The 14,254-nt window shown below is 33.3% G+C and overlaps 1 protein-coding gene across 1 annotated transcript in view; it reads left to right on the top strand.

The window, feature by feature from the left end:
- The window catches only part of LOC143915124 (sialin), an 87,333-nt gene extending 75,405 nt beyond the window's left edge, over positions 1 to 11,928 (top strand). Inside the window, exons 9-12 of the mRNA XM_077435565.1 lie at positions 8,275 to 8,407; positions 8,496 to 8,651; positions 9,882 to 9,967; positions 10,047 to 11,928. Coding sequence (XP_077291691.1) covers positions 8,275 to 8,407; positions 8,496 to 8,651; positions 9,882 to 9,967; positions 10,047 to 10,262 — 591 coding nt within the window. The 3' untranslated portion in view covers positions 10,263 to 11,928. The remainder of the gene's footprint in view (positions 1 to 8,274; positions 8,408 to 8,495; positions 8,652 to 9,881; positions 9,968 to 10,046) is intronic.
- The last annotated feature ends 2,326 nt before the right edge of the window (positions 11,929 to 14,254 follow it).

Below are 14,254 nucleotides of genomic sequence, written 5' to 3'. Positions count from 1 at the left end.
TTAAAAAGCACACTTTTTCCTCTGAGAATAAATAAAAAATTACTGTTAAACCTAAATTGGATTTATTAATATTTTATTGAAAATTTTCCATGGAAACAAATAACAGTTTTTATTTTATTTTTATTATTCAATTCATATATGCATATTCTAATTTACATATTGAAAAAAACGCCAACGACCTATTATGTATATGTGAGAGTGAAATTAATATGTATGTATGTATTGGGCGAATTAAAATTTGCATTAAATTTTGTACGCTCACTGAAAAATCAATTAAAATAATAATAATATCGACCAGTATAAACCGGGATTACTGAAATATGTCCGTTAATTTATCGATCGAAAATCGTTGATAATTATAATAATATATATATATACCTATATATAACTTCGGGTCAAAAAATTCGAAACAATCTGATGCAACACGCGAAAATGTGTCGTATTTATTAAATACGTGCGACTGCATTCTTTGTCGGAAAATTTGGAAAATAGCGGATTGTATGCAAATTCGTATGTACATATGTGGAATATCATTAGAATATAAACGAGAACTGACCGAGACATGTTTTGTGCGTTTTCGTTGTGATCTTTGATTGTTATTGGCCTTGCCGAACACAATCGTTGCTGAAACTGTTGTTTTTCAGCATACATTATCATGTTTTTACTATTAATGTATGCATGAAGTATGACTACATTAGGCTATCATCCCATTCGATTAATAGAACAAGACCCAGTTAACCATTTTATCACCGCACGTTTTTGTAAACAACTATATTAAAAAATTTCAAAAACTGTTAATTTTACTGTTTAACTTTATTAGTTTATAAATGAAACTATTCATAAATGTCGTTGTAAGCAAACCGAAATTAATTTACCTGTATAAAGTGTAGCTATTGCGTGCTCATGAGCGGGCGCGTTGCAATTTCGAACCTAACCTAAGCTCCCACCGGTGGGCGCACGGCGACTTAACACATTTTTGGATTTCATTCAGAATTGGATGATTTTTTAAGTAAAATTTCTTTAAAGACGGAATAATACATTGCTTGAATGTGACATCACAACTGAAACATTACATGAAACTCTTCAGTTTGGCGTCCTATAGTCCCATCAACTACCCCTTTCGTATGGAATTACTTCACAAATCTAACCTTTTTCTTAACGGGTATATTACTAGGTTTTGCGTAAGGGAGCTATTATAGCACGATTTCTTACAGCATTGGATTTTGTTATAGTACTATAGGCGGGATCAATATTTTATTTTTATTTTTTACATCTACATATACCAGGAAGGCCAAACAGATAAACCCCAAATCACCTTCCTGGCTAATTGTAAAAATCGATAAACAATTTATAGAGTAATTTTTAAAGACCATCATAGAGACATCTATGGATAAATTTGCATTTTTGCGGCATTTTACAAATCAACCAATTCGAAAACTCAAAATTTGCGAGAAATATGTCAAGGTTGCCAATTTTTTGGAACCGTTTTAAAGAAAATCAGATAAATTAGCAAACTCTGATAGGAAACGATCGACCTGGAGCCATATATCCAAGATCTGGCCAGCAGCACCGGGCAGGGATTGAACCCGTGACCACTCGGTTTGAAAGCATTACATGCTAACCACTGATCTATGCTGCTGGTTATATATATGTAGGTATATAGCAGAAAATAGAGTATATATAATTGTTTAATTCGCTTGGGTCCTTGACTATTCTGACGTCAATTTTAAACACCTATGTACATAAATAAACATGTTTGCTCCTTCTTATCACGTTCAATATTAAAACTTGTGAACTATTCACGGTATTAATTCGCGTTGAACAATTCAAACAATGCTGGCGATAAGAAGGGAAAAAAGCAATTTCGATTGACGATCAATCAGCTGCACAAAAGAATCATTATGTATTTATAGGTACTGCTGAGAATGTGCACAGTATGCAAATCGACAGGAAACAACAATCATGCCATCATTATACTTCATCATTTTCATTTAATATACATACATACATATATTTCAACGTACAATGTCTGTCTTCGTGCTGCGTAGGCGCCATTCTTTGGCCATCTTCTTGATACAATTCAACTAATTAGATATGGATGGAACACGTGTCAGTGATTACGGAACGAGACTCGCATTAGTTTAAAGTCTAGGGGGTCGACCTGGAGTCACAAACCAAAGTCTGGCCAGCAGCGGGACTCTAGTGTAGGGCTGCCATAAGTGTCGGAGCACCGACGGGGACAACCCCCTTAAAAAAAAAACAAAACAAAACAAAACAAAACATTTTTATCGATATTCATAGCTGTATTATAAAAAAAATATACAACATTTCAACACAAGTAATTGGAACTAAACAAAAATTGAATTGAAAGAAAAATTTAAAGATTGATAATAGGTTTTTTTTGTGGAAGCGTCTGTACCAAATCTAAAATAAATAAATATAGATAATTGGACGATTCAAATAAATTTAACTAAATGAAACCTTACATTAATATTTTATTTCATGTACAGTAGCCTATTCTTCTATCGCCTTCACTCTTCTCTGATTTCCGTGACTTCATTATCAACGCTCTTCTTTGCCCAATCATATTTTTCCGATGTTTTCGTTTTTTGAAGTAACTCTTTTTCCCCTTTTATATAATTATAGAATTCAATGCATGACATTTTATAATTTAAAGTACATTGAATTATGATTTTTACTGTGTCAATAGAAAGCGAATTGCGCTCATCTGTCCATTGATTTTTAATTAATGACAACACACGTTCAACATGTGCATTGTGCGGTGGGATGGCGAACAAGTATTGGCACATTTTCAGTAGATTAGCTTTTATTTCTGTCTCTTCAGTTTTTTTGAAATAGTATAACCATTTATCATGCACATCTTTCGTTTTCCATTCTTCGGCTTTTTTATTTTCGATAAATGACATATACTTTACTTCCTCATACATTGAATCCGTGAACAATATTCCCATTTCACTTAAATAAGCAATAGTTTTTTCAACATGTTCCCATTCGGGTACTTCATGGAGAAGCATCCATGAAAAAACATCATATTTCGCCAGTGGAACTGACCACTTTGCCAAATAATTAATTCTAACGTTGTAAAAATTCTCTACATCTTTTTCAAATGCTGCTACTTGTGTCGTCGTAATGTCCATGTGTTTTTTCAGTTTATTGTATGCCTGGGTTGCTTGAATACCTAGATATTTACTATTCTATTTACTATGTATTGAAAAACGTACATCAAAATATCAGTCCTCTTCGATCAGAAACAAACAGAACAAACGGATATTATCAGCAGACAGTAAACGAACTGCGCGCGCTTCGTACTTGTGAGTGTCATTGTCGGTGTTGCCAACTGGCAAAATTGGGCAGTGGGCATCCGCCACTCTCGTTGTCGGTGTTGCCAATATGCGCGCGCGTATCCATATTAGATATTATGTGGGTACAATTTTTGACGTGTAAACGTCTTTCCTTTTTGGACCACAGTATAGAGAGTGCATCCTGAGATTTCTTGGTTCAAAAGGTCTTGTTCGATAGATATTAAAAAATAATTGAATAATTTTTTTAAATGTCTAAATTTTGAAATTGACGGGGACAAATGACTCTCGGACTGGGACACCGGGACACAGACCTCGAAACTGGGACATGTCCCTGTCAACGGGGACGTATGGCAGCCCTACTCTAGTGGGACTCGGACCCGTGACCAATCTGCTTGAAAGCATAATACGCTAACCACTAGTCCACGTCGCTGGTTAAATTTTCTCATGAAACATTCTCCCGGGTACCATTCTAGTACTTTTGTCCACCTTTCGTCCATTCTTCTAGCCAGGTGGCTCACCCATTGCCATTTCAATCTCTTCACTCTATCCACTATGTCCACTACCCTTGTCATACTTCTCACCCACGTATTCCGCTTCTTTTCTTTCCTCATTATTCCGAGCATACAGTGTACAGCGTTCCATACTTCACATATGTACATATGATAAAATCAATGAACTCTGACAGTATATATACTCTAATACTCAGTAGCGCCTTGTCTTTAAGGGCAACCGGGGCACTGCCCCGCATACAATTCTAACCAAAAAAGTAAATAAATTTTGTATATTGTTGGTGTTTCGCCAAGAGTCAAAAAGTGCTTGTTTATCCAGCTCACTACGTAGTGAGCAGAAGCGGTTCGCAATTCAGTTCGGGGCAGTTGCTTATCTGCCGTGGTCCCGTGGTCGCCAGCTTCAGCTTACCTGCTACTCTGGCACTTGCGAGTGGTACTGTGTAGACTGTAGACAGTCAGTCTAAGCAGATAAAAAAAATATCCGTATTACCGTATACAGAGGACGCTGCGTAAGTATCTTTGAGGCAGAATACGCCAGCCCCGGTCGTCTATATTCTCTATGCGATTTGAAAAATACACGATACCGTCAATGTTTTGCGACATTTCAACTATGTATATGTATATTGAAAAGTGTGCTTAAATTGTCAATCACAATATGACAATTATATCAATAAAAAAATTTGATTAACCCTTTGAATGCTGACCAACACCGATCGGCGTTTTGCCAATAAGTCCATAGGCCTGAAACACGGCGATAGGCGTTGTATTTTGAGCATGTACAAAGTAAACAAGAATACTACCGGCTAAGCCTTTCCAGGTAACATTGAAAAAAAATGCATTGAACATGGGTCATGTAATCCGTGTCATTCATATGTCAACGTTTATTAAGACTGGTTTACAACGGAATTCCTGAATTTAAAACCATAGCAAAATTTCCAGATGTAAATCCCTAGCTGCTAGTATTTTAGATTGTGGCTTGGCATTTAGATTGTGAGCATTACATTTTAACAACAATGAAAAAAAGAACTAGTTTTGGAACAATACATTCATTAATAGACTTCTTTAGTTTATTTTATATTGTTGCAAGATATATTAGAGAGTCTAAACCAGTGGCCTCAAGTGCGGCCACTAGTGGATTTTACTGCGGCCACCAGCGACATAATAGTAAATAATACTAACATTTAAAAAAAATTAAATATATTTTAAAAACTACAAAAAAGTAACTTAACAATAATAGAAACCATGCTCATCATTGACAAACTAAAAAATATAGCGAAAAGCCTTGTGACAGAAGTTGAAAATGACAATTTTTCAATTTTATCTTCTGTTAGTGATTTGATAGATAAGATGACAGACACAACTTCAAAATTAAAATTAAAACTTAAAATAATATAGTGTCTTAAATCTCTGAATCTGGAACTTGATAAAAAGTTCGAAGAATTGAATTTTTTTAAAACTGTTTCTTTTGTATTTACCCCTTTTATTATGATGACAAATGAAAATTTCATAGTACTACAAAATAGATTAAAATCATTTTCAGTATTGAGATTAATTAACTGGGCATAATAATAATTAACTAGGCAAAATATGCATTATTAGAAATTAGTCATGATCAACTACTTAATAACCATTTTAATAATATTTCGGTTCAAAAATTTTGGTCGGAAATATACGTTGACAATGAAACAAACCAATACAAGCTTTGGAAACAATTGCTTTATTAATATTGTCTATTTTTCCCACTACCGTATATTGCGAAAGATTATTCAGTGTTTTTTCACATGTTTGCTTTTTCAAAACACATAATGAACGAAGTCGATAATTTGTTAAAAAAAGTCAATTTCCTCGAATAAAATGTTACTAAAAATATATTGAGTTCATTTTTTTGGAAAAAAATATATATGTAGGGGGGAGGCTTAGCCTACTCGTGCCCCACCTGATTTTAAAGTCTACTTTAAAAATACTACCCAAACGCACACCAATAATAGCAATTTTTTTATTTGCATAGATTTTCCTGTCAATAAGCGATTCATCATAACAACTGAATGTCTCACTGTGATTATAGCTCATTGATTGTATATATGTGAAAAAAATCCAATTGTTACGTCTCCTCGATTGATTGTACAGTCCTACGTTTTAACGTCACATTGTGACACAATAATTATACGGTTACACTGACGCCCTCTAGATATTACTCGTATGGGTTTGTGGGTGTGTCCGAACAATTGTTGTCAACATGGAGCCGTAGAGGACAACACGTTAATCATCACTATTGATGTGAAGGAACTGCGAAACTTTTTTATGTCGTTGAACGAGGTCAGCTCATTGCTTCTAGCTATGTATGTATATATGTTCCTTGTCTTGTACATGGACACTGAGATAACGAATCATTTAAAATAGTTGTAATTACAATTATAAATAGGAAATATGTATGTATATCTGGCGTATCCTAGTGTGATTATAACATAACACGTTGCTCAAGTCGAAGATAATATGTAAATGTAGGATTGGATTTATGAACATGTTGCTCTGAGCGTATGAGATGAAGTGTTTGTGAACGTGATCCGTAGGTTGGCGATTGAAGACTTTTCTATGTGACATACGTATGTAAGTTATCGTCATCATCTACAGCCATTCACCATCCACTGCTGGATGAAGGCCTCTCCAACACGCTTCCACTCGTCTCTGTTTTGCGCAACTCTCATCCATCTCACCCCACACATTTTCCTAATTGCGTCTGCCCATCTTCCCTGCTGTCTTCCTTTTACCCTTGTGCATTCTTTCGGGTACCATTCTAGCACTTTTTGTCCACCTTTCATACATTCTTCTAGCCACGTGGCCCGTCCATTGCCATTTCAGTCTCTTTATTCTATCCACTATGTCCACTACCCTTGTCATACTTCTCAATTACGTATTCCGCTTCCTGTCTTTCCTCGTTATACCGAACATACAGCGTTCCATACTTCTTCCATAATATTAGACTATTAAATGATTAATTTGACTTGGGAGAAGCTGGTTATTTTATTTTGAATTTCAAATAATAGTCAGCAGCAGAAGATTGGTGGTTACATTAATGCCAACTACTGAGAGTTTGCCGGGTTCGATTCCGTGAGTTGACTTCTATTGAAAAGAATTTATTCCGAGTATTTCTATAATGCTGCTGGTCAGACTTGGATATTTGTGCTTCCAAGTCGATCGATTTGTATCAGAGTTTGCCAATTTATCTGATTTCATTGTTGAAACTGTTCCTTATCAAATTGACAAAAGCTATCTACATATGTCACCTCTATTTGGATATGATTTCAAAATTTATAATCTGTAAATTCATGTATGTACAAGTTTAATATCAAAGATGTCGCTCAGGGGCAACCCGAAAATGGCATCATGGGAAAATATAAAATTGGGTCCATTGGCTATGCCACCTTACCCAAGTATCAAATATTATTATATAATATGGAATATGAAGCATATAAATACAGCATATCTCACTGGTTTTTATTCACAAGCCACTGTTGTTTTTTACACATTTTCTTCCGTAATATCGTGAGTTAATTTCGCTCATTATTTTTCACATTACCACGTTTACAAAGGTTGGTTTTCAATCTGAACATTTTATTTTATTTTACCTGAAAGTACTCATTTGAGCGGTAAATGATTTTAAATTACAATATGAAATACTATATGCTCATCACTCGAAAGTGAGTGTGAGTGAGTGAGATGGAGTGATGCGCTCTCCATTCTTTATCTCGCTCTTGCACCATCCCATACAAAAGTATTTTTTTATAAGCCTCTTCTATGTTTCACTTCGCAAAAGATTCAGCTGAAGTTCCTACAGTCTTCAAATCGTTTTGAAACTTTGCGATTTTTTTAAATCAATTTAAAATCATTTACAGCTCGAATTAGTACGTTTCGATAAAACAAAAAAATATTGCCATAAAAACCAATCCTTATAAAGTGAAAAATTGGCAAAATTAGCCTCATTCAATCTACCTCAACTTTTGATTGAATCTTTGTACCACCAAATTCATTACATATATATGTACATATGTGTATACTTTTTTATAGTAATGTGTAACTTAAATCATAGATACAAAACAAAATTTTCTAAAAAAGTTTTGTCTTTTATTTATTTATTTATTTAAACTTTTACTCGTCCAAAAAATGTCTGATACTTCCACCAGTATAATATATTCTAAAATTATAAAAATGCTCACATACTTATATAACATTTAGAACGTTTTGATTTATTGACTCGTTCGTTGTAATTTAAAACAAGATTTGCGTGAGCGTTATTTCGGCCTGTACCCAAATGTGTATATATGTAATTAATTTGTATAGGAATAGAACATACTATTTATGTATAGTACATGAGGAAATATATATATATGCAAATCGATCCCACTTAATGTTTTTATTCATTGGTACTGTTTCATGTGTTACAGAATGGAATTCTATCTTCGCTGCCATATTTGGGAAAATACTTCTTCGCACTTTCTATGGCTCTGTTTGCCGACTATCTACGCAAATCTGAAAGACTGTCCACGACGGCCACCAGAAAGATATTCACCACGTTTGGTAAGTCGATTGTATGCAAATCGATCATATGAATAATAGGATATGAAAGCGAACTTTATGTACAATTTATTTTTATTTAAAATTTCAGCCGTCGGTATGCCTTCTATTCTAATGGTGGTGCAAGTCTTCTGTGGATATAATAGAGTATGGTCTGTAGCTATCTTCACATTGGCTCTGACTCTCAACGGAGCTGTGACCGGCGGTTATCTTGGAAACGGCTTAGACATTGCACCAAACTATTCAGGTAAATATTATAACGTGGGAAAATGGCAGAGAGTATTCACTGTTTAAGTGCATTCGTGGGTGAACAATAGAGACCTTGTATTAGGCTAACGGGACTCATTAAGTGTCTGAATAAAGGATATGCTGGGGTTCTCACAGAACGGGGCGAGTGCGGGTAGACAATAGACACGCCAATGGACCGCGGATGCTAAGCTGGGCAACTTGTCCTTTATAAGGGGGTACACACGGTAGATCATGAATCGTTGAATAAATGCTGTGAAGCGACTTTAGCCTCTCATTTGGATCCTGAACCCACCCTTACGCAACAATATTAATTACAGTCGTTTACACTTCTATTAACCCAATCAGAGCTGATCATTTTTGCTAATAATATCACATTGTTTAATAAATGTAACCAGCAGAATAGACTAGTGGGTAGCATATAATGCTTTGAACATAATGGTAACGGGTTCAAATTCCACTGGTTTCTGCTGGTCAGGTCTTGGATTTGTGACTCCAGGTCGATCGTTTCCTATCAGAGTTTGCCAATTTATCTGATTTTCATTGAAACGGTTCCAAAAAATTAGCAACCTTACCCATTTTCTCGCAAAATCTGGAGTTTTCAGCAATCTAAAATTTCGCTGAATTTTATGATGAAATTTACAATTTTGATCATAAATGTCTCTGTGGATGTTAATTGATATTCATTTATGTACTTTGTATAATACTGTTGCGTAGGGGTGGGTGGAGGATCCAAGTAAAAGGCCAAAGTCGTGTCACAGCATTTATTGATGATTAAGGAGATACACGCACTGGCAGTGCTGCGTCCAGAATGTCTTGATATCGCCTAAGTACCGCCTTATAAGGAGTAGGTCTCTCAGAGCATCTTGGACGTCCGATTTGTTTACCTATTGTTATGGTCACGTACTAGATGTGCCACGGAAGTGTCCCATGCTACCGCTGTGGGTTCTGAGAACTCTAAGGGAATGCGACCGAGTTACCGCTACCCCCTCTAAGTGCATTCGGGGGAGATAATCCTCGAAACCAATTATAACAGTCACACAGTCTCTGGGATGCTACTCGGCCTAATCCGATTGCACTTACTCGGCCCAATCCGAGTGTACGTAACAATACTAATCATATTTGTATCAAATGTACAATGTTTCTGGCCAGGAAGGCGCATTGTGGTGACCTGTTAGGCCTTCCTGGTATAAATTAAAGATAAAATAACAAATAAATGAATACTTTACAGGTACTATCTTCGGAATGGCCAATACTCTGTCTTCACTCGGAGGATTTTTGTCGTCGTACATGGTCGGAACCCTCACATTTGAAAATGTAAGCATATCGACTTGGCTTTATTGTATTATGCGGAGTATAGATTTAGTGGTATTTCATTGACAATTTTATATTATAGCAAACGTACGGCCAGTGGCAGATAATCTTTTGGATATTGGCCGGCACGTATTTCTGCGGCGCCGTGACTTTCTTGCTGTTCGGATCCGGAAACCTTCAACCGTGGAACAGTGGCAATAACGCAGTCCATGCTAATGGAAAGTCTGCAACTAATGGAATGTCAAAGGGTGACAATTACGAGGAGCAAATACCCCTTCGCGAAAAAATCCCCGCATGAAAACCTACCAACTGCACGTCCGCCATTCTGAAGAAATCAGTTTTGACGTTTCTTAAGAAGATAAAATATGTTCTATGTATAACAATGTGATATCCACATTCATAAATCAATAGAATTTATGAAACAAATATACAACCTCTACAATAACAATGATTACATGCAACGCGTTGATGTAACATATGACATACAGCGTACTTACAGTAGTGAATCTTTCAGTAACTTGAAAACCAAACCAGTTCCAGTTTTAATTATGTAAATATTATATATTTGTTTTAAAATCAATGACGTAAAATTGTATTCGGTAGTGTGTGAAATTGTAGTGCCATCAAATTTAGTTGAAATTTTCGTGCAGGGCACCATTTCTCAATTGAACTTTTTATATTTACAAACATTTCATTTGCTAAGACACTATGGAGTACTAATAATAAAAAATATGTACGTATGTATGTAATCTAATCTACATTTGGTGCTGAAAATAGCCCTCATATACTTTCAAATCATCTATGATCAAATAACCGTAACAATATTACATTTATATAATAATTCAAATATACATACATACGTTTACTTATAATAGTTTTTATTGTTCTGAGACTTGGAATGAACTTTTTAGTATTGAAATTTCAAACATTGACTGTTGACGTGAAACTCCATAGTATCTTTGTAAATAAAATAGAGTATACATGCATATAACTTCGTGATTTCTCTGAAATTGTAATATTTCAAAGGGAACGAATACACGATCACTTTTTAATTTTATTTTCACTGTGTGAAATACATACAACTTCGCATTCTCATTCGAATTGTACGAAAACGTTCAACGCCTCTAGAATTTCTGAAAACATTCCCGATAGGCTCTCTTTGGAATTGTACGGAGGCTTTCAAATTGTTTTTGAAACGAACGTTTCGGTAAAATTTGTCGTTTGCGTTAAGTTATTGAATATCTGTGATTTTATCTCGTGTTTTAATTGTATTTTTATGTTTAATATCATTAAATTCATGATTATTGAGATCGTACGTGTCATATTACAATGTGTAAATTTATCGGCGACAGTTTTCTACGGAAACATTCCATACAAATCACGTGGAATTTGAAATATATACGTATTTAGTAAAGCTTGTCGCACTGTGACGAAAAAAAAATGTTTTTCTATACAATATATAAATTAAAACAAAACTTGTGTTGCGATTGGTTTTTGTTTAATTTTTATTATGAAAATCATTACTAAATAATGATTCAATCGCTTATTTAAATTTATAATGAATATTTTAATATGTTAGATTTAATATGTTCATGTTTTAACGTAACGCAAAATGCCTATTATATATATTATGTATTCAACTTTAGAATAATTAAACTAATTAGTAAAATAAAATGTTCTGTCACAAATTTGTTGAATCAAAACCCAATTACTCTGTAATAGACAATGATTTTTTATATCATCTGCATATTATTAAAATAAATACAAGGCTGCTTATGTTAAAGTGTAGAAACACAATAGAATTTATACTCTTTTGTATTCATAAGTAATTAATCTTTGGTGTTGATCACCATTGATAAGTATTGTTTTTTTTTCATTAGAACGCTATTTGTTTTTTTAAGCTAGTGAATTTATTCTATGTAATTAATGTAAATGTAACACAAATAAATGTTTTATTAAAATGCATTGCGTTGTTTTTATTGACTCAAAAATTAGTAATGTTAGTTAAGTACAGCAAAATCTGAATTTTTTTTACTTTATCTATGTATGTACATATGTACGTAGTAAATATAGATGAAGTTTTGTGATCATGCGAAAATTCGAACTTCGATCGATCACTGATCGAGCGAGAATCGATCACTGATCACGTTTCATGATCTAGAAAAGATGTGTGTGTGTGTGTGTGTGTATTTTGGGGATTTTTTGAACACCGTTAGTCTTATCGATCCGAAACTTAGTATCGGTTACTGGAATTCTTATCGATACGATGTACATTTTTTTCAAATGTATAAATGGACCGGAAATTGTACCTCCCCTTATAGGTGTACTGTTTTTTTTAAGTTTTTGAATTCAATGTCCCAAAACGCTAACCAAATCAGACTGAATTTTATTCATTTTTTGGTGTTTTTATAGATTTGTAATTTAAAAGAGTAGATATAAGGAATTTTCAATATATACATTGGGCATGTTTGTATGAATTGGGGATTTACGGATCTTAAAAAAGCTAAGGTAACTATTCTTTCTGGTCTCCACTGTTTTAAAAATCAAATTTCAAACACATTTGTATATAGATATGGAGAGATTACTGCTTCTTATTATTATACATATAAAGGTTTTAAACAAATCAAAACACACTGATCAATAAAAAAACAAGTACTTTTATTTCACATTTTAAATTTAACAATGAATGTGCCAAATGGTGACCTTAATTCAAAAGAGAACACAAAAGAAAATACATAGCAATTTCACAAATGAACAATTATAGTAATTATATTACAATATATTATAACAAATAATTTAACAATAGTGAGAAACAATCAGTCGATTTAAATTAAAATGAACATTTAGAACTGTATCCAGTTTTTTATCTTTAATTTAAACATTTAAATAAGTGACCTTTTAATTGACACAACAATTTTAAATTTAACTAAAGAGTAACGGGAAAGTAATATTGAAATAGAAAAGTATACATGTATGTAGTTTATGTTTAGGAATGCGATATGAAATTGACTTTTTTCAATGTGGTTATAATGAGCTTTATTAGTTTGATACAGCTATGTCTTGTTACTGATATACCATTCGATTTAGAACATAAAAATAAATAATAAATACGTGTACAAATGCTATTTTATTATGTATTTATGTCACATAAAACACGCACACGAGTCGTCTACTGTAGAGTTATTTGATCGCACGAAAAAACGAAGCTTTGCAGAAAATTTTAATAGAACAATGCGATTTTGATTGATAGGTCGAGTATTATTTCCCATCGTTTCGAATAAATTCAGTAGCAAAAATAAATGATTCAAGTAAGAATTTGTAGATTCAAAAAGTGTGCAGGATGGAAACGTTAATATCAGTTCAATATCTATATAAAAGCTTCAAGCATCAATTCCAATTTTTGCAATAATATATGAAAATAAGTTCTATTCATTGGATTCAAAATCGTGTAAAACTCAGGGGAGGAGAAGCATATTATTCATTTGATTAGTCTCAGTAAAAAGCATATCATACATACCCGGCATCGCCCAAGAAAAATTGCTATTTAAAAAAAACACTAGCCGGATTGTCCGACGTTGCTCGGGTAAGTGAATGTTTTTGAGATTTTTTAAGTCTAGGATCTAAGTACGATGAAATATATAAATTGAAAACTATATATTTGCATAACAGACAAACAAATATACATTCATATTTATATATTAGAAAGAAGAAGATCTTTTGAATCCGTTGATGGACATACAATGTATGTACATAGATGTAATATTTTGGGTTTAAAATGATACACGATAGATTAAACACCATAAAAACAACAAATGCACTTTTGATTTGATATTTAGGAATAGAAACTTAAAGTTGTATCTACTAAAATATTGAAAGTATTGTATTTAATAAAATATAAAAAAAGTTGATGGTTTTTTTTAGGTTATATTTAAGTATACATTATAGTGTTATCGTAGATATTTATTCTGAAGTGATAAAATATTTCAAACTTAATTTCAATGTCAGAATGTCGTTACTTGCCATTAAGATTCATACATATATATAATATAAAGTTGGAGAATTCTTAATAAAACTGACTCTTATAACTATTACTAAGTTAAAATCATTGTATTATATACATACATATAATCAAAAGTTTATAAAATGCTTCACCAGTCTCGAATCATATACGATTTTGATTCTATAATAGTTAACATTAAATATACATATGACTTACGACGAACTATAAGCATGCATGAAATGGCACAGACATATGCTTCTTTTTACATTGGATTGTTAATTAATGTGCGA

The sequence above is a fragment of the Arctopsyche grandis genome, chromosome 8 (genome assembly GCF_051622035.1).
Source record: "Arctopsyche grandis isolate Sample6627 chromosome 8, ASM5162203v2, whole genome shotgun sequence".
Taxonomy (NCBI): Eukaryota; Metazoa; Arthropoda; class Insecta; order Trichoptera; family Hydropsychidae; genus Arctopsyche; species Arctopsyche grandis.
The sequence above is the reverse complement of the archived record's forward strand: the minus strand, read 5'-3'. Positions and strand labels throughout refer to the sequence as shown.